We start from the raw sequence: 20822 nt of genomic DNA, 5'->3' as shown, positions 1-20822 counted from the left end.
AAAAAAAAAAAAAAAAAAAAGATACAGTGATTTTACAGTAAAGCAGTGCAGAACCTTCTGTCAGCCCAGTTCTGGGTGGTCCTCGAATTGCCTATGTTGGTGTCAAAAGTGAGCTTTTTTTGGGAGCAAACTGCCCAAACTGCACTGAATGGCTCCTGGCAGGGCAGAAGTGCCAGGTCCAACTGCTGGACCAGGTGTTGTTGGTTCCCATACAGAGTTTGTTTGGAGGTAAATAGAAACTCTTTGTAAATACAGCTGGGAGAGTGTGGGCTGAGCAGCCAGAGGGGCTGGTGTGGCTCTGGGACTGGTGAGGACTGGCTGCCCATCTCAGCTTGAAATGGGCTGGAAGATAAAACCCCAGTAATGACAATCTGTTCCTTCTTTAAAAGTTCTCAGGAAAATGGTGTCAGAGATGGAATCAGCCTTGGTGCTGACTCCAGAGGGTTCTTTGCTCGGAGCAGTGCTGCTCTCCCAGCTGCCAATATTTGCTCCTCTGCTCCTGCTCTGCTGAACGAGTTTGATAAATGTCCCTCTGCTTTCTGAGCACTGCTGGGTTTAAACAAACCTCTGGGAATATCTTGTAAACTCCCTCCTAGTAAACAGTAAATAAAAGTGGTTGGTGTTTTGCCTGAAGAAATAAATATTGACTGGTTAGAAGAATGGAAGGACTTTTTTTCCCCCCCAAGAACTTTGGAAAGAGGACAAGGCGGTGGATTTGGAAAAATCACTTTTCTCGGCTGTGCCAGCTGCCAGGAGCTGGGTGTGGCTGGTGTCCCTCCTCGGGGGACATCCCTGGGGACAGGCAGGATGGGGATCCCACGGGAATCCCGTGGGTGCCGATGCCTGCAGCAGCACAGAGGTGCCGTGACACACTCGCGTTGTTGCTTACGGATTGTGGTTTGGGTTTTCCCTGTTTGTTTACTTCAAGAAAAAGGAAGGAACTTTTAGCTTGTCTTTTGCTCAATCGTTTCCTTTCACAGTGAGTAAAACCACGGGGCTGGATGCCAAAGCTGGAGCTGTTGGGACACCGGCAGGGAGGTGAGTCCTGCCCGCGTGTTTCAGCCCATTTTTGAGCTCCCAGTTCCTGCAGCTCCCGCTCGGAGCTTGGGGAATGTCAGCGCTGGGACAGCTTTGGCAGCAGACTCCAGAGTGCCATTAATCTCCCAGCAAAAGTCCAGCTCTGTTAAAAAAAGGGATGCCATGGGGTTTACTGGGCTGGAGCTGGGAAATCAATTCCCTGTGAGGAGCAGGAGTGGCTGAGCCGGCAGCCGGGAGGAGACAGCTGGCTTTATTCCCTTACAGAGAAAATTCCTTTCTGGAATTCCCGTCCCGTGTCACCGGAGCCCCTCACCGGGGCGTCGCGGTCCCCCCTCGGCGGGGAGGATTCCCCGTGCCCCGGGAATCTCTGGATGCGAGTCCCAGAGCCGACAGCTGGGGACAGCGCAGAGAACACTTTTATAGGATCAGGGGCTGCCCTCCTCCTCCCTCCTCCTCCTCCTCCCTCCCGCCTTGGGGAGGATGGTCCTGCCCCTCTGAGCCCCAGTGACTGCCCTTGAGCTGCTGCGGTCCCAGCCCACACCCCTCTCCTCCTGGCTTTTTTCCAGCCCCTTTTCCCCTCCCTCTTCTTTTCCTTATTGCTCCACGCCCGTTGTCACAGGGGATGATCCAGGGTTCTCCCCTCTGCCTGGAGAGCATAAATACCACCGGGGAGCTCTGGGAGGCTGCAGTTGGTCCGAGTTGCTGAGCCGAGACCTTGCACATCTCGCACCTCCTGAGGCTTATTCCATCCTTCCCCACTCCTCTCCTCGTTTAAATATTTCAGATACATTGATTTATTTTCCACAAGCAGGCTTGGAGGAGCTGCAGCTGCCTGGAGACTTGAAAGTACTCAGCAAGGTAAGTGTAAAGTTTGGTCCTGGCTTCTGAAATGTGGTTTTGGGGTGGTGTGAGTGCAAGAAATAACTCTTTAAGAAGACACAGTTTTAGTAACTTCTCCAAAAAGTTACCTGGATGGTCTAAAATAACACAGTACTGAGCTTCCCTCATCTGTGCCCTGCAGAATTTAGTGCAAGATTAACAAGCATTAATCTGGAATGAATGGGGAGGAGTTTGCAAGGACAGGAGTGGATTTCTGTGCAAATAGAAAATAGCCAAGGGATGCTGTTGCAGTGTCCAGGAGCTGATAGCTGTGGGCACATTTCTGTGCTCCAGGCTGCCTGTGTTTGTGCAGCTCTGCTCTCAGGTCCTGTAGGAAAGGAATTTCAGCATCACCACACGTGGTGTCTGTTACCAGTGGGTTTTCTGTGTGGTTTTATGCAGAAGCTCACCCACCTGGGTTCTGTGGGACTGGACTGAAATGGAAGATCCAGATGTTTTGGCCCATGGCCTTGAAGATGCTGAGTCTGTGGTGTGTTCAGTGCGATGTGCCACTGTTGTCCTGTGTCTAGGAACTTGTCATCCTGCTTGTCTTTGGAAGCCAACACAATTCTGCAAAGCTTGCAGGGAAAGAGATGACTGAAAGAGTTTAGTGTATCATGTTGTGGCTTTATCCCTGGATTTCTTTGCACAGGTTAAAGTTGATTCCAGGCTAACCCAGGCTAAAAGCTCATCTCAGGCTGGCTCAGCCTAGATCCCAGGCTAACTCAGGTTAGAAGCTGATCCCAGGCTCAGTTTAGAAGCTGATCCCAGGCTCAAACTCCCCTCTGTTTTGCTGTTTTAAATGCTCTCCTGACATCCTGAGCTAACTTAGCATTTTCCTTCCTTGTCTGCTGGTAACTCCACGGGCCCTGGGATTCTTTAGCTGCAAATGCCACCCATAATAACCCAGGAGCAGGCACCCACCCGTGTGCTCCACCAGGGAGGCAAAGCTCAGTGTCCCTCAGGAGCAAGGTGACATGGGGACACGAATGCAGGATCAGCCTGCATGTAGCTTTAGCAGTGTCTCTGCCAGGCTTCAGATGTGACCAGCTCTCCTGCTTTCCGTGCAAAGCAGACACCATCCATTAGCTGGGGAAATAGCTTTCTAAAAATAATCTTTCCAAAGTCCAGTGCTGCACTTTAACTCGCTCAGACCCCAGAATAAGGCCTCCCCACTTCTCCCCACTCTGGGGAGGCTTTACAGCACATTCAGGAGTCCTTTTCTGCTGACTCAGTCATTCCTGATGGCTCCCAGATGTTCACCTGGCACCAGTGTCAAGGGCCTGATGTGTTTAAAGGGAGTTTGTGCTCTTCTTGAACCCCTGAAATCAACAGCAGAGGTTTCCTCAGCTGACTGTCAGCTGATAATTTTCAGTGAATAATGTCAAACCCCAGCTCAAAGGCAATGTGATTTCAGCCTCCCTGCACAAGGAGCTGCTGCTGCAGCCCCAGGACATCACCCCAGCCCTGCAGGGCCCCAGGACAGCACACATCTGGAGCTGGAGCACACATCTGGGTGTTTCTTTGCACCTGGGCATGAGGCTATTGAGGGGCAGATGGATGGGCATCTGAAATCCGTGAGAGCTTTCTGAAATGTGAGCATCTTTGAGCTGTTTTCAATCAACCTGGCCCGAGAACTCTCTGCTCCCTGTCCCTCTCTGATCCCTTTATCCTCCCTTGGGATGCTCAGTGCTGAAGCAGAGGAAGGGACTTGCACACCCCAAGTGAAATAGAAGATAAAGCCAAAGTGACCTAATTTTAAAGAGGTGCTGGTATCCTTTTGCTGGCAAGTGGGACCCGGGGAAGCACATCCCGAGGAATAATGCACCATCTGTTGTGAGGTTTTGGCCAGCTCTCCGAGCCAGACGCGCTGGCTTCGCCGCGGAGCCGTGAGCGGGGCAGCTCCTCTGGCTCTCAGATGCTACAGCTGATTTTTTCAATCTGCCCTTTCTGAAAGTTCAGTGTTTGCCTTAGATGGGTGGTGGATTTGGGCTCCTGTTTAGCAAAGGGCAGCCGGCCAAGCGAGGGGTGCAGCGGCCGCCTCTGAGAGCCGGCTGCTGCTGCAGGGAGAGCTGCCGCGGCTAAATGGCCACATTGTCAATGGCAGCAGCAGCACAGCTATTTTTAAACTCTCAGGGAAGTGCCTCAAAGTAGGAATTGTTCCCTGAATTTGGGTCAGACAGTCTACAAAAGCAACTTCTCCTTTTGCCTCCCCTACCCCTCTGCAGCCGGGTTGGAAAGTCGGGCTCCTGCCTGGGGGAAGCGAGCGCCGTAAGCAGGGCTGAGAAGAGGATGAGGTTAAGGGAGGATGAGGTTAAAGGAGTGTTTGTGCCCGTGCCACCGAACGTCCTGTCTTCCAGGTGTGCCCAAGGCTGGGGACAAGGGGTGTGTGTTCTCCTTGAGCTGTGGAGAAGGAAGTGATGAGAAGCTGTTACCGAAATGGAGCAAATTGTTGCACTGCATTGTTGTACCCAGGCAAAGGCTTAATGCGCTGCCTGGAGAGAGGCTGAGGGCAGCTGGTTTTCATCTGCCTCAACGTTCAGTCCAAGAGAGAAGGCTCAAACAGGGACTCTGTGTCTTTTGTGCGGTCAGCCAACAAGCTTTCGGGGGTTCTCAGTGTTCTCAGAGTTATTTTGGGGTTCCTGCCTGTGGAAACACCTCGTGCTTGCCACTGCTCTCCTCAGATGCTGCTGTGGAGGGTTGGGGAACAGGGGTCTGGGGGTCTGTGGTCAAGCTTTTCCAGCTGGGACTAAGATGGCTCTTCCCTGTTCTGGTTGGCTTCCAACTCATCTGGTCTCAGAGTGTCCAGATCCCGTGTCACTGGACGGAACTTCTCAAATAATTCCCGCTAATCTGAGGTTTGTTTCCTGCCACTGCAGAGGAATGCTTTCAGCGTGCCTTTCAGCAGCGCTGCCAAAACCAGATCCCCACCTCGTGTTGAAGACAGGGATGGGGGAAGCTTTCCTCCAAAAGTTCCCTGAGGAGGGAGATCCTGTGCTTGCGCTGTCTGTGCAGACACTTCTTGCCCGGATGGGTTGATGCTGCTCCAGGGGCTCCTGGATCCCGCTGGATGAGCTGCACAGCCCTGCAGCAGCAGCAGCAGCAGCACATCCCTCCTCCTGCCAATCGCTCCCGGTCCAAATCGAACCGGCCAAGACTCAAGGATCGCTGGATGGATGAGCTGGAGCACGGAGGGTGGGAGTGCTCGGGAGTGGCAGGTGGAGCAGGAGCACTGTGGAGCAAGGGACGGGGATTAAAGCTGCCCAAAGGCCGAGCCGCTGCCGGGAACACCTGGTGTGGCCGGGGGAGGGCGGCTGCTCCTGTCTCTCCATCACTCACATCCCTGGCTCGGCTCCCGCAGCCGGGAAGCGTCAGCGAGAGCCGCGGTGCGTCAGTGCCCGGGGATGGATGGGGCTGCTCGGCCCCGCGCTGACATTTCCCAAAAACAGCTCGCACAGAGCCTCACAGCGCCTCTTGCTGCTGCCTGACCTCCTCATCCGCCTCGCCGGCGATTTTACTTTCCCTTTTATTCATAAAATCAAAGCGCTCTCGGCTTTACCAGCTGCTCTTTGGGAGGGATGGCTCCAAATGTCCCCCTGCCTGTGATGGAGCTGGGGCTGCTCGGAGCTGCTGGGCATTGCAGGGTGGCAGCTCCACCAGGGATGTAGGAGGTGTCCTCCTGCATGCCTGGGAAGTGTTCACTCCCAAATCAGCACCAGTGGAACTCCCAGGTGCCAGAAGCTGAATCCCCACCTCTTGTGGTGCTGTTTGGGTCTTCCTGTCTTTGGGGTGAGAAGTATTTTTAAGCACTTTCTAAATGCTTAAAATTAATTTATAATTTTAAGGAGCTCTTTTTTTCCAACTCAAATCTGGGCTGTGTGACTTTGTTGCTGCACTGAGAGCTCCTGTTTTGATTGCCTGTTTCTCCTCCAATTCCAGACCTGCACTGAGCCACGGGAGTCCCTGGGAAAACCCAGCATCACCTTCATCTCTGCTTCTGCTGGCAGCATGAATCCTGCCCTGCCTTGGATCATCCCTCTCGGATGTGTGCTGCTGCTGACAAAGACAGCTGAGTGCTTTATCTTGCCCAACTCGAGCCACCTGGAGAGCATCCTGAGTAAATATCAGCACGGGGAAGCTCACTCCAGGTCCAAAAGAGCCATTTTATTCTCAGACAGACAGGAGATACTGATGCTCCACAATAAATTGAGAGGTCAGGTGTATCCAGTGGCCTCTAACATGGAATACATGGTGAGTCCAGAGCCTGATACATCACTTTATTACCAGTATTTTTTTTTCCCCCTAACTGTATTTTAATTTTCCTTGTGGTGCGAGAGGCGTAGCGAATTTCCTCTGAAGTAAGTTTTCCTCAAGAGGTTTCCTGAAGCCTTTCATCCCAGAGTGAAGAATGCTTTAGATGAGTGGCCTGTTTTGGTTGGAAACTGATGGGTCATCGAATCCATCCTCTGCATAGTTTCTGACTGGTTCCATTATTCATAAAGGAGCATCTGGCCCAGCCCTGGATGCATCTCCGGTGATGGCAATCCCCCAGCCTGCCTCAGCAGGTTCTTCCATTACCTTCAAGTCATAAAAGCAGCAAATTTTCCCCAGTGTTTAACCCCTGCTCTCCCTGTGAAAGGTTTCAGGCTGCTGTGGGGACACCACAGCCCGCTCAGGGCATCTTCTGGTGGTTTTTGGGTTGCCAACCCAATGCTGGAGGTGACACTTGCCCTCAGCCACACACTGATCACCTGAGCTTGGCAATGTGAGCCAAACCTCCACCATGCTCCTGGGAATCTGCACAGGACCACAGGGAAACAGGGCCTGAGGAATGTGGCTCCATCTGCAAAGAATTTTGATCACTGGAAATTGCTGGAAAGGTTTTGGGAGTTCCTGGGTGGATGGGTCAGTGCTGTTGGGTTTTGTAGTTCAGGAAACCAAAATAAAAGTTTGGTCAGTGTATTCTCCCACTTCAGAGGGAGAATTTAAAAGTTGGAGGAGTATAAAATACGCCTTTGCCATCAACAATTCACATGTTTGGTTTTTTTTCACCTGATGCCAGAGACCCTACTTTGAGCTATTTTTGCCATGCCATCAAAATATTACAGGGCCACAAAATGATGTAGGCAAATAATTACTTTTTGTGTGCCTTTTCCCAGTGTGCAAATATAATTCTGACCAAAGCTAGTCTGACTTCAGCCGTGTGCTCCTGCTGACGGATCAAATGATGGATGATTTGTTAAGACCGTGTTTTAAAAGGGTAAAAGAAAAGTACACTTAAATGTAATATAAAATTGTTTGCCAGCTGTGCTGAAGTGAGGGCTGCAAATGGAAAATCCTGCCTTTTGTGACTGCAGGGAGAAGGGAAAGAGAAGGGAGGGCAGGGGGTGGTGAGGAAGGACAGCTGTCCCTCGGTCCCTGCACACCAGCTGGGTTTTGGTCCCGCTGCTGCCAGCAATCCTGTGCCTTTCTAAGAACCGGGGATTGTATCCCTTTCTCAGCCACTCTTGTGTTATCCTGCGGGGAAGCACTGCCAGAAGAGGCAACTTGATTGATTTCCAGAGGGTAAACACAAAGCATGAGCAAGCCCAAGTGTTTTGGTTGGCCCTGGGGCCGGCAGAGCAGCCGCTGCCCAGTGTCCACGGCCCGGCCGCTGTTTGCGCTCGCGGCGCGGTTGCACTCCTGTGTTTGCCTTTGCTCAGGGAGCTTTTCTAGTGGTTTTTATGGGTGATTGAGGGCAAATGAAAGGGCCTTATGTGCTCTGAAGAAAGGAGCTGAGTATGAGATGGTGCTGCTTGGAAGGGCTATAATCAGCCTTTCATGTGCTCGTGTTTACCCAGTATGACTTGGAAATGCCATGTACATGCTGAACGGGATTTCTCTTTAATCCTTTGTCCTGCAGAGGACATTTCTCATTTGGACTCGTTTAAGTGGATGGTCTGTCTTTAGAACCACAGATAAACTTTCCTCTTTCCCTTTGGTGCCGGAGTGGAGCGTCACTGGAGATGTGCTGGGATAATTTGTGAATGAGTAGGTAGAGCTTGTTCTTTCCCCATCAACCTCCAAACACTCCCTTGTGAAAATCCTTTCTCCCAGCTCCATATCTGATGTATTTAAGTGGTCTAAAAGGGAAATGGGACCAAATATATTCCAGGAAAGGGCCATATTTAACTGCTACTGGAGGGACTTGTTGGACACTGTTAATAAGAAAGCACAGTGAGTCCTATGACTTATCTGGAGATCAAAAGAATTGTTATATACATATGGGATAAAGGCAAAGTGGATTGAAAAATGAAGAAAGAAGCAGTTTAGCTGCTGAGTCTGCGTGATTAACTGAAAACTGGCACAGACACTCGGTGCTAATGGAAAATGAGTTACCAGGGCACAACTTCCTGACAAAGTTGGGCCAGTTCAAAATTCCCTTAACCCCTCTACCAGCTCCATGATCGACACTTGCAGAGTGCACTTGGACTGTTTACCAGAGGTGGATGGGTGCCAAGGCCAAAACAAACTCCTTGTTAACAGAATAAAAAGGACATAACGGACTCAGAGGAAAAAGGACATAATAGATCCTAAGGCACGGTGACCTTTTAAGATGGCTTAGTCAGATGCTTTCAGCAGTGATGAAAGGCAGAAATCTTTCCTCTTGCGGTGGCCTCAGAGACAGCTGGATAAAGCAGAATTGTTCTCAGTGCAGATTGCTGGAAGGAAAATTGTTTTCATGTATTAAGGTATGCATCCTTCCTCTCAACTGTAGAGTGGTGGCTTTCCCTGTCAGGATGGGTTTGTGTTTCAGTGGGGGTTAGCAAAAAGCATCTCCAGACCTCTGCCAGGACATGTCAGTCCTGGAGCTTGATGCCACTTTTAAAAGGAAGCTGCCAGTATTGCAGAAAGTCTGAGCTGGGGAGGAAAGTGAGTGAGTAACCTGATCACTGCAATTCAGGTGTCTGGCTTTGGGTTTGCAGACCCGTCAGGCTGAGTGAGCAGACTCCTTGTGGGATGCATTATTAAATCTGGACCTGCAAGTTGTGGTATGATGGGTGTATGCCATGCATGTATTTTACATATACACTGTTCACCCTGCTTTGAAAGACCATTAGAAATTTGCAGGAGCAAAAAACGAGAGTCCACATGTTAAATCACCTGGAATCACACACAACCAAAAGTTTTTCAACCTCTGCTTCTGAAGGAAGCTGAGCACAGGCTTGTTGCCCCTCTGGCTTCAGGCATCTTCCTAGATACTGCTTTGAATACTGGCATAAGGAATTCTTGCAAGTATAGCTGGGAAAGTCTGAAATCTCTTTTTCCCCCCCTCCTATGTTTATTGCTCTGAAATAATTCCAGCCTCCTGACCGCATTCGTGTCTGAGAAGCAAGAGGCAAATAACTGCTCTAATTTAGATGGGATGGCTTTGTAATCTGATGCCTGCAGAATTGAGCTTCTCTCCTCATGCAGCAAAAAGCCGTGCAGAGATGGGGCTCCTTCCCAATTACCTGTTTAGTGTCTTTTGTCCGAGTTCATTTATTTTATCCGCAGGCACCAAAGGGAGATGTAACGCGTACGCTCGCATTAATTCCCATTTAATTGCCGGTTGCTCAGGATGTCTCTGCATTAAATTAGGAGATTTGGAACATCTCTGCCTCCGGGGCTGCAGGGAATAAAGCTGGGTAGAAAGTCTGAGGAGCTGGGAGTGCAGAACATCTTGGGAGAGTTTCTGTGGCTTTTGTGCTGGATGGGAGGGCAGCTGTGGCCGGTCACCGCCGAGCCCTCAAAGTGGGAAACCACAAAAAGCTGTGTCTTGGCACGGCTGCAAGAGGCTGCCTGGCCAGAGGGTTGGGGATGTGTGGTGGGTCTGGTCCCACTTTCAAGGAGCTGGAGGGCTGAGAAGGAAAATTGGTTTTGTTCCTGTGTCAGAGCTGTGTCCACACGGGGTTTTGCAGACTGATGTGAATTTGCTGGGTCACTGCTCAGTCCAAAGCTGAGCTGGCGAGCTTGGGGCAGCTCTGGGATGCTGCTGGGATCTGGGTTGCTGAGAGTGCTCCATGATAAGCTGTTCTGGGAGGCCTGGGCTGTGAGCTCAGTGAGGTGAGGTCATGTTTGCCTCACTGACATAGTGGAGACACACCAAGTCCCAGGAAACACTGTGTTTTCCTGTTGTCTTATCCAGGGATGCACAGTCCTTCCCCATCCCAGCTGTAACTGCCCCAGACTGTGTCCAGATAAGCTCAGAATGATCACTTGATGGTTTTTAAATGTGTTTGAGAGCCTGGATGCCCTGCAGCCCTCCAGGCTCTGACAGGTCCTTTGAAATGTTTGAGATCAGAAGCTTTTCTTCTGGAGAAGATGTGACTTGGAAAGAGCAGCTGGTTGTGATGGTGAATGTCCAAAGAGGACAGTCTTGTGCTGGCACGTGGATGGGCTGGATACACATTACAAGACCTCTCTTCTCTTTGGTTTTATTTGTAGGAATGTGTGGTAATATGTTAATCCCAATGAATTATCCTCTAAGGGCTGGTCTGAATAGAGCAGCTGTCAGTAATTACACCATGAATTCAGGGCACTGGCTGCTGGGCCCAGCAAGTCTGGCCTTTAGAACAAATGCTCTCCTGGGCAGCAGAGCTGCTTTCCTGTTTGCCTTTGTGTCATGTTGGAGCTCTCCTTTGGCTCACAACCGTGTGATATTCGATGAGGAGTGATCTCACCCCAGCATCCTGCCCTCAGTGGGAACAGAATCAGGATTTGTCACTTCTAACATGATGCCTGTTGCAGTGAGAGTGGAAAAAGCTCAAAAACCCTGGGATTTTGCCACCTCCGACATATTTGACTGGATCCACTGGTGGCCTCTCATTTATTCTGGAAGGAGAAGGGGAGCTGAGGCTGAGAGACTCAGACCCACACTCCTTGATTGAGAGGTTGGATCAAAGATCTCCAGCTGTGTGGTGGTGGAGGTGGTGGAGCTCTGCACTCCAACAGCCCTCCACTGCTGGAGTTCCCCATGGTGGCAAAGCCTGGAGATATCCCAACAGGATATCTGTTATATGTAGGGACAATTGGTGAAAAATCATGCTGAAATACATCAAAGCACTGAGTGGATGTCAGAACTCTTGCAGGAGTCAGAAATATGTGTCATGTTAGAGACCATGGGACTTTAATTTTTAATTTTTTAAAGGATATTAGAAAAACAACTGCCAAGAATATCTTGTGGTTTAGGGGGGATGGTCTGGATGTGTTCTTGAGGTCTTCTCACGTGGGTTTGTGTGTTTTCTGATGACCTGAGTGAAACATTTCCTCAGAATCATGGCATCATCTGGGGAAGATCATACACCCTTTAGTGCCCTGGACTTCCACAGCAGGGCAACACGTTGAGAAATGTGATTTTAGCACTGAAATGTGGTGGCTTCACCAGGACGTGGCGGGGGGCGATCCCTACCTCAGTCTTTCTCCACTAACTGCTGTTGGATGAATCTCTGGATCTAGTGAGTTTGAGATGAAAATCTGACCCGTTCTCTTCTCTGCCCACTCCCTGCAGACCTGGGATGAGGAGCTGGAGCGGTCAGCACACGCTTGGGCTCAGCAGTGCATCTGGGACCACGGGCCCAGCGACCTCATCAGGTCAATTGGGCAGAACCTGGCGGTTCACTGGGGCAGGTAAGACCTGGGGTGCTCCAGGATGATTGCAAAGGGTGATTTATGGATTCACAGCTGGGAAGATTTGCTCTGATGCTTGGCAGAGCACTGGGGAGATGGGAGAAAAGCTGGGGGTCATTAATTGTGATGGCTGCAGTGGGATGGTTATCATGGCAATGCCTGCAGCCACCTTCCACTGAGACTTGCCAGGAAACCAGCACTGATTTGGGCTCCTCCATCCCTCTGGATCTCGGGGGTAGCACCTCTGTAACACACTTAAAGTCACTGCTTCTTGGGGAGAACAGGTACAGAAGTCTGAACCTTCGCTCCTGTTTCAGGGGGGGTTCTGGCACCATGCAGCTGAAGGCTGAAATTTCTCAGGAGCAATGTCTGGATTCAGCTCAGAATTTGTGTCTGGATTCAGTTCAGAATTTAATTATCTCTTGCTGTGTTTTCCATAAATATTTATCTGGCTCCTGATTTTTCTTTACTGAAAACACTTTGCAGGGCTTTTTTTTCAATTCCTGGGACAAATTGTTAAACTAGAGTCATTAACCCGGTTAGGAAAGCTGACATGAAGGCTTCAAAAGGGATTTTACTCTCCATCTAAAGGTGAAATTTGTTTATTGTTAAGCCCCTGTTTTTAAGCTTGTTATAGGTTAAACTGCAAACATTTTGTGCTTGTTCAGGAGCCCTGAGCATTTCCCCCACATTTCCTGGGTGGGAATTCACTTATCTTTGTTGTAAATCAGGTAGAACTTGGTGGAAAGCAAAGGAAATTTGCTGGTGTGAAATTAGCCTGATGTAAAAATTTGGCCCATTTTAATGTTTGGAAACTAGAGTGGTTAATTCATTGGAAACAAAGTCAAAAGATCGTGCTGTTCTTGGCTGTCCTACAAGTGCTGAGGATGGCCATGGGTTCCTGATGGAGGAAGATCCAATCTTGGTCCCTGAGAGGAAAGAAAAATCAGATTTATCTCAGCTTTTTCAGGAACGGGCCATGACTTGATTGCCTCCATTTCCTCTCCTGTAAAATAGGATTCGGAAAGTATTCTCTTCATGACATCATGAGATGGATGTTTTTAAAATACTTCTAATGAACGATTTTTAATGAAGAGTTGGCTGAAAGGATAAGCTCCAGTTGGTAATGATATCATTTGGATTGCTGGCAGCTTGCTTTGTGTGAGCTGTTGAAAGCAGTGGGTTTGGGACAGTTTGCAGATGACTCTGTTTGCTCACTGTGTACGCAGTGTGTAAAATGTGTGTGAGTTTCTACAGGTGGTTCTGACACCATTTTTGCTCCCCAAACAGCACAAACAGCATCAGCACTGCCTCAGACCGTGGTATCTGAGGCAGAGATTACACACGGGGTACAGGGGGGCTCGGTGCAGGGGAAATTGCTGCCAAAAAAAGGTAGGATAGGAGTGCAGTGCACCAGCTCCACACCAAGCCCTGGTGGGATGAGAGAGGAAAAATCCACTCAGCTTCAAAGCTCCTGAAGTATTGGCTGCAAGTTAACTTCCAGATTTAGCAAATTGCCCCTGGTAAAATAGGTACATGATGGCTTTTGGTTTAAGATGTTTGGCAAAGCCTAACTTCTGTTGACTTTCAAAACACAACTTTCCGCCAAACTAGAAGTTATTTTGTAGTTGAGGGGAAAAGTGAGAGGGCATTTCAGGTCAGCAGCACTTGAGGATCATGTCAAACCTATAAATAATACAGAGCCAGGTCAGGCTGTGAATCTAGGGAAAAAAACATAGAAACACACAACAGTTTGGGTTGGAAGGGACCTCAAAGATCTTCCAGTTCCAGCTACTCTGCCATGGGCAGGGACATCTTCCACTGTCCCAGGTTGCTCCAAGCCCCATCCAACCTGGCCTTGGACACTTCCAGGGATCCAGGGGTAGCCACAGCTTCTCTGGGCACCTGTGCCAGGGCTTCAGCACCCTCACAGGGAACAATTCCTTCCCAATATCCCATCTAACCCTTCATCTTTAATATTTTAATAAAATAAAATAATTATTTATTTACTTTTTTTTCTTTTTAATTTGAAAACTTCTGCCTGATTCCAACTGCTTCTTCCCCCTCAGGTATCGATCTCCAGCGTTCCACGTGCAGTCCTGGTACGATGAAGTGAAGGATTACACATTCCCATATCCTCACGAGTGCAACCCGTGGTGCCCAGACAGGTGCACAGGTGCCATGTGCACCCATTACACCCAGGTAAAGGACTCCAGGGGGTCTGCACCCACACTCCCCACATCCCCCCCACCTCTAGATCAGGGGAATTTGCTTCTTTTCAATAACTGCATTTCCCTCACAGATAGTCTGGGCCACCACCAACAGGATTGGCTGTGCTGTGAATGTCTGCAAGCAGATGAATGTGTGGGGAGAGATCTGGGAGAACGCTGTCTACCTGGTCTGCAACTACTCCCCCAAGTAAGGCAGAGCAGCTGGGCTCCCTCCAGCTCTCCCAAAACTGGCAGCTTGCTTAACCAGCTCAGGAGCTGGGGAAGAGATTGCAGGCAGTCTAGACTGGTGCTTGTGGCTTTAATTTTTTTTCTTTAGACAGCAGCACAGGGCTGAAAACTACTGAGAGCTGCCTGGAAAACTGAATGAGAGGCTGGGGCCAGGCTGGAGCTTTGAAGTTCCTGCCACGGGAAGGGAAAGGAGGAGCAGGAGATGGCCGGGATGGAGCTGGCGTGTGCTGCTGAGCAAGGCTTGCTCTCTGCTGTCAGAGGGTGGGAAGGGATGGGGGTGGTGGTTAATGCCAAAAAAACCCTGAAATAACTGCAGCAGTCAAGATTTCACTAGCTCTACGGTCTGATTAAATTTCAAAATGAAAATCATATTTCTTGCCTACTACATCCAGGAGAAGTTTACTACCTGGCAATGGCAGTTAGTATTTTCTGGTTTAATGGCTAATAGGAGAAACATTCCCACTCCAAGCCCTTGGCAATTTAAAACTTCAAAACAAAATGAAGTAGGGAAATCTCTCTCTGCAAACAGAGAGGCTTGGGAGCATCCGACTCCATGGGATCATAGTGCACAGTAATGCAAAGGAAAAAAAAGTGTGGGGCTGCAGCTGTCATGTCCCAGGCAGAGGTCTCTGGGTGGGTTCTCTAAGCCCCTCTCCCCATGTCAGGTGAGCACATTTTGCTGGTGGTTTGGTGGGATTTAACAGCCTGCTCCTCCTGAGGGATAACAGCATCTCCCACAGAGCCCCCACAGCAGGCTGGGCCATTCACACGTCATCCATTCAGAGCTGCTGGATGGAAAAATGCTCTATTTCTGCAGTTTCTGCTTAATCTTTTCTCTCTGGCATCGCTGCACATTGTCCTCACATAGCCTTATAGGTGGAGACAGCTGAAAGAGCATAACCCAGGAGTTTATGGACACAGCTTAACTCCGGCTCCTTCAACCTCCTCATCCCCTAAAACTTGCAGGACAGAATGCCTAAATGGGCTGTTGTTTCTGGGGAGTTTCTTCAGCAAAATTCAGTAATCCACTGATTTACTTCTGTTTACATAAGACCCTGGTGTTTATGCTGGAATGTAATATAAAAGTGATATGGCACACAATTTACGTAAACCCCTAGAAAATGTCATTTTGCAGATGAAACAAGGAGGGACACATTTCCTACAAGGCTGCCTGTTTAGTCTTTATTTTTTTGCTCTAGGCCAGGATGATGTTTCTGGTTTTGGAGGCTTGGAAGGGTCTTTGGGTGTCTGATGGGTGCTGGTTTCTCTTGTGCTCCCAGGGGCAACTGGATCGGAGAAGCTCCGTACAAGACCGGCCGTCCCTGCTCCGAGTGCCCACCGAGCTACGGGGGGAGCTGCCAGAACAACCTCTGCTACAAAGGTACCTGCTGGGGGCTTGGGGCACCTCTGGGGTGGGGGGCAAGGCTGGAGCAAGCATGTGGAAGCTCCTCATTAGAACCAGCCACAGCTTCGTGCCCCTTTTTTAATTAGCCATCCTCAATATTCCAATGTGGGAGATCGTCAGCCACTGAAAGCCAGAATCCCTGAGCTGCTGAAAATCTGGGGCTGGGATTCAGCACATTTTCCTGGTGAAAACAGAGAGCTTGGGTGGGGAGAAGCAGCTCTGAACTTCCATGGGTTTGGTAGGGGAGCTGCAGGGGGTTTGAGTGCAGTGGGCAGGAATGATTCCATCCTGGTGGGGTTTTTTGGGGTAGGGAACGTTCTCCAGTGCTCAGCAGAGGCACCGTGGGTGGGCAGAGCTTGGCTGCCTGCCCTGCTCCTTCGGGGGACATGGATGGAGCCTTTGCATCCCTCCCCACCTTGGTTTTCAGGGATGCAAAATGAATGTAGAGATTTGTGTCCCTTGGAGGAGAGGAGGGGATCCTGAAGGGGGGAATTCCTGACCTGTGGAGTACTTTTGGAAGAGAGGTCAATAGAATGAACCATATTAGGGTGAGCCCTCAAGTGCAGCAGTGCCACCCCCAGCACCCAGGATCTCCTGGGCTCATTTCTCTCCTCCCAAGTGTTTTATTTCCCAGGGAACTGGGCTCTTTGAAAACAGGGAGATTCCCTGGAGACTTGCCCAAAGCAGAGGCTGATTTTGCTGCCACCATGCATTTCTCATTTTTGATCTGGTGGGGTTTGAAGGAGGCACCCAGGGTGCAGGTGGGCTGCAGCAGGGAGAAGGAAGGGGATGGAATATGAGCCCTTCAGCAAAATTGTGTTTTCCTCCAGAGGGAAGAGCTCAGTGGGAAGCAGAGGAAGGTATATCAGCACTTTTATCACTAACCAGTGGGGATCCCTTCAAATCTTTCTTGTGAGATGCTGTAAATACTGCTTCATGTGCAGAGGAACAGGACAGGAGTGTTCTGGCAGTAGCCCTGTGCTGAATCCAATGAGTATTTTTGATTTCCTGACTGTTTAAAAGCAGATCCTTTTTGTTTCCCACGAAATACAAACCTGTCTGTCTTGCCCACCAGCGTGAGCACACCGTAATTATTTTAAATCCCCTCTTGTACCAAGATCACCGTTATGAGGATCCCATCATTGCTGAGACAGATGAGACCAACGAGGTGGAGATTCCGCAGGTGGCGGAGCAGAAGCCGGTGCAGTTCCACCTTCCGGAAAACAAACCCAGAAAAACCATCAAGTCCAAGAAAATCATCCCAGAGTCCTACATGAGTAAGGCACAACCTTTCTCTTTTTCAGCTCCCATGAGTTTTGAAGCACCTCTGTGGGAAAAGGTGTGGGAAGTGAGGAGGAGGCTCAGGGATAAGGAAACTGGGAGGATGTTTGGGTGGAGGAAGAGGTGATCTGTGTGAAAATTCACTGCTAATTGCAGAAAGCTGCCAGAAGTGGTGAGCAACACTCTCAAAAACAACTTGTAACTTCTGCACATTGACCTGCAGAAGTGATGTGCTTGTTTCAGTCATTCCATAGAATCCTGGAATGGTTTGGGTTGGAAGGGACATTGAAGCTTAAAGTTCCACCCCCTGTGTGCAGGGAACATCTTCCCCTATCCCAGTTTGCTCCAAGCCCCATCCAGCCTGGCCTTGGGCACTTCCAGGGATCCAGGGGCAGCCCCAGCTGCTCTGGGCACCTGTGCCAGGGCCTGCCCACCCTCCCAGGGAACAATTCCTTCCCAATATCCCATCTGCCCCTGCCCTCTGGCAGTGGGAGCCATTCCCTGTGTCCTGTCCCTCCATCCCTTGTCCCCAGTCCCTCCCCAGCTCTCCTGGAGCCCCTTTAGGCCCTGGAAGGGGCTCTGAGCTCTCCCTGGATCCTTCTCTTCTCCAGGTGAGCACCCCCAGCTCTCCCAGCCTGGCTCCAGCTCTCAGAGCAGCTCTGTGACATCCTCTGTCTGACTCCAGCAGTCCATATCCTCCCTATCTCCATAAAATATCAGTGTGCAATATGTAAAACATCAATATCCAAAGTCCTCTCAATCAGTAATGAAGTTAGGAAATATTGGTTTTATTTCTCCTTTAAAAAACTCTACACTCAGCACTTACCCTTCTTCACAACTTTTCTGGGGTTTATAGATTGTTTCCTCTTTAGTTCTTGCTTGGGAATATTGAAGTTATTTGTGGAGCTGCCGGTACTTCCTGACTTGTTTTCCAACCACTGTTAATTAAAAGACACTTATTGAGAAAACAAGGTGGGGCAAGCCAGCGGGTCCTTTTCAAGTTTATCTGCCAGCATCTGGAGAGTCTGTAATTAACAGGAGAATGAGAGCTCTGACTGCAGACCTGGGGCTGTAAATCAAAGCCTTCAGCTGTCAGCTGCCTCTTCCTTGCTCATATTCCAAAGACACCTGTCTCAGGTGAAGGGCTAAAGAGGCACCAACTGCTCCAGGCTGGATAAAATCAGATTTTATCTTGCTACACTAAAGACCTTCAGGAAAGCTTTGTGGAGGTTGCTCATTTCTGCAGCTCAGGAGCAGGCTGAGCAATTTCCTTTGTAAAAAAAATGTATTTATTTGATTTTTATTTTTTCTGCCTAGCACAAGTCATTACCTGTGAAACCAAGATGAGAGACAAGTGCAGAGGCTCAACGTGCAACAGGTAGGGTTTTGTTGATATTTCTTGGAGTGCTGAGGGAAAAAGTAAATAAATATTTACTTTTATTGCTAAATATTTTTAATAAATATTTATGTTTTATTACTAATTATTACTCAGTTCTTGCAAATATAGGATAGGTTGCACTATATATTTTTTGTGACTCTCTAGGTAGATCTCTTCAGGAAAACCCCCAAAACTCAACAAAAATATCCCCAAAATTTCTCCTAATTGAAGCCTTCAGCCAAGCCTGGCAATAAGGTGATTTGGCTGATTTTATTCGGCCATGATGGCCCACAGTTTCAGGTGTCCAAAATAATTTAATAAATTTTGTCACAGAGAGATTTTTTGAGCCTTTTTTAATGCATTGCACTGCTGTCCAAGCCAGACCAATAATTCATGGCTTGTCCCCTCCCAGCCAGTCAAGAACTTCTGGTTAAGGTTTCTGCAGAGAAGGGGACAGTTTATCACTTGGAGAAAAACCAAATCCACAGAACCTAAATATTGGTCAGGCTCTTGAGGAGGGTGGAGCAACTGTTTTAAAAAGTAGCTATTTTGCAATCTTGTTTTTAAAACGGGAGAGCTACGTGAAATGAATGGAATGACTATTAAATGAAGTAGAGTCAAAGTCTGTTTTTCTTGAATTGTTTTTCGCCACCCTCAAAAGATATATATCTTTACCAGGTATTTGTGCCCAGCTGGCTGCTTGTACAGTAAGGGAAAGATCTTTGGAACATTTTATTATGAAAGTGTAAGTACCTTTTAATAGCTCCTGGGTGTAATTTGTGGGAGTCGGTGGTAATGACAGAAATGGGAAATGCCAGCCCTTCTGGTGTAATTTGGCTTTTCGTCTCCCCTGGTTGTGGTGCTGTAAAATGGTGCTAATAAAGATTATCTGTGTTTTCCTCGCCTTGGTGTTGAAAAAAGGGACAGACTCTGGGCAGGCAAAATGTTCCAGAGGTGATTTTATCAGGGATTGTCCTTAATGTGGACACCTGTGGAAAGTGAGGGATGAGGATCAATAGGAGCTCCTACAGAGATCCCTTTGTTCATGTGGGCAGCTGCCATCTGAACAGAAACTTTATATAAAAAACACTGTTAAATTTAAAAATTAAATAATATTTTGGGCTGATTGGCTTGACCTTAAATTAGTAAGATAATATATAAATAAATCATGGCAACATTTTCCCATCAAAACTACTTTTGGGGTGAAGGAAGCTGGAAGATAAAAGGGTTTTTTTGGGTAAAATCAGGTTTTCTTTCCCTATTCCAACTGCTGGTGCATGACTGCGTCACCCCTGATGAGTCTTTGCCCTGAAACTTCTGTGATTGCAGACACCCAACCCCTCCAAGTGGCGTCAGCAGAAATATTTTGGGTTTGAATATTTTGTCGAGAACTGGAAATATTTCAGAGTGGTCGTTCACTTCCAACGCTGCTTTTCCTCTAAATTGTATTTAAATGTATGGTTTTGTTATTTAAAAAAAAAGAAAAAAAAAGAAAAGCTCACCATTCAACCAGGCAGGGCTTAAAATAATAGTAATAAAAGAATCAGGCCGTGTTGGGAGAGGAAGATTTAACAACCAGATTCCAAAGGAGTGTACTCAGCTTATTTTCCACTTGGTGCTTTGGTGGTGGTTTCATTTCTCCTCCGTTTTTCACGTAGCAGCTGGGCAGTGTTTCTCTGTGGATGGGATTTGTTTGATTTATTTCACACCCCGTTTATTTATCTCCTGCCAGTCCTCCAGCATTTGCCGTGCTGCGATCCATTACGGAATCCTGGACAACAAAGGAGGGCTGGTGGACATCACGAGGAAAGGGAGGACACCTGCTTTTGTCAAGTCCACCAGGAATGGTGTGGAGTCATTCAGGTACTGCCTGCACCAAAAACTGTTGGTATTTGCTTGAAATCCAATCAGATCTTCAGTCATCTTTGTTGCTCTCATGTAGACACAGTGATCCAAGTAATGCTACTCTACTTATTTTTTTTTTTAATTAATTTTTTTTCTGTTTCTTTGCTTGTTTTTACAGGAAAAGCAAACCTTCAAATGCATTCATGGTTTCTAAAGTCACAAGTAAGTTTTAAAAGTTGAGGGGGAAAAAGAAGTATTGTTTCTGGGGTTTTACGGGGTACTGGAAAACATCATTCATTTCAGGGCTCTTTCTTGATTTTCATGGTTGTGTCGAGTGGTTCTGTGCCTCAGCCAAACCCTGGAGTGGTGGTCTGGGGTGGGATAGAACCCTAGAGTGACTGACCACCAGCCTTGGGTAGAGAAATAGGTGATAATGGGCCAATTCCACAGCATCTCCTGCTGCTGGGCCATGGTGGGGTCCAGACTTCAGCTGCTGATAGCAAAGGGATTAAAGCTGAACCATCCATCTTTAAAAGCATCAGTCAAGTCCCAGCACTTACAAAAACTGAAAAAAATAGTGGTGAATGTCCTAGTGCAATAATGTAATGAAAAACACAATACATGTGAAATCAGTTTTTAACAATGAGTCATCACATTTCTGACAAGTATATAAATAAACACAGCTCTGCTTTTTAAACAATTCCCGCTTTCTGAATACCTTTGAAAAATCCCTCCAATGCAGAATCACCCTTTTGATTAGATCTGCCTGAGCCCCTTTCAGGGAGAGCTGTAGGTGTCAGGATATTTGGGCTCCACATCTGGAGCAGTAACAAACCCAGGTGTTGTGGATCAGCTGCTTGCCTCTTTTGAGAGCTGTGACCTTTTTCAG

At 48.3% G+C, this 20822-nt stretch overlaps 1 protein-coding gene across 1 annotated transcript in view; it reads left to right on the top strand.

Annotated features, from left to right (window-relative positions):
• Nucleotides 1–1018: 1018 nt before the first annotated feature.
• CRISPLD2 (cysteine rich secretory protein LCCL domain containing 2) overlaps nucleotides 1019–20822 on the top strand; it is a 30909-nt gene continuing 11105 nt past the window's right edge. Inside the window, exons 1-12 of the mRNA XM_015639945.2 lie at nucleotides 1019–1038; nucleotides 1850–1896; nucleotides 5857–6168; nucleotides 11447–11565; nucleotides 13635–13767; nucleotides 13868–13983; nucleotides 15305–15405; nucleotides 16548–16706; nucleotides 18028–18088; nucleotides 18767–18833; nucleotides 19821–19951; nucleotides 20112–20155. Coding sequence (XP_015495431.1) covers nucleotides 5926–6168; nucleotides 11447–11565; nucleotides 13635–13767; nucleotides 13868–13983; nucleotides 15305–15405; nucleotides 16548–16706; nucleotides 18028–18088; nucleotides 18767–18833; nucleotides 19821–19951; nucleotides 20112–20155 — 1174 coding nt within the window. The 5' untranslated portion in view covers nucleotides 1019–1038; nucleotides 1850–1896; nucleotides 5857–5925. The remainder of the gene's footprint in view (nucleotides 1039–1849; nucleotides 1897–5856; nucleotides 6169–11446; nucleotides 11566–13634; nucleotides 13768–13867; nucleotides 13984–15304; nucleotides 15406–16547; nucleotides 16707–18027; nucleotides 18089–18766; nucleotides 18834–19820; nucleotides 19952–20111; nucleotides 20156–20822) is intronic.

Source organism: Parus major, chromosome 11 (genome assembly GCF_001522545.3).
Source record: "Parus major isolate Abel chromosome 11, Parus_major1.1, whole genome shotgun sequence".
Taxonomy (NCBI): domain Eukaryota; kingdom Metazoa; phylum Chordata; class Aves; order Passeriformes; family Paridae; genus Parus; species Parus major.
Note: the sequence above shows the minus strand (reverse complement) of the source record. Positions and strands in the feature narration are given on the sequence as shown.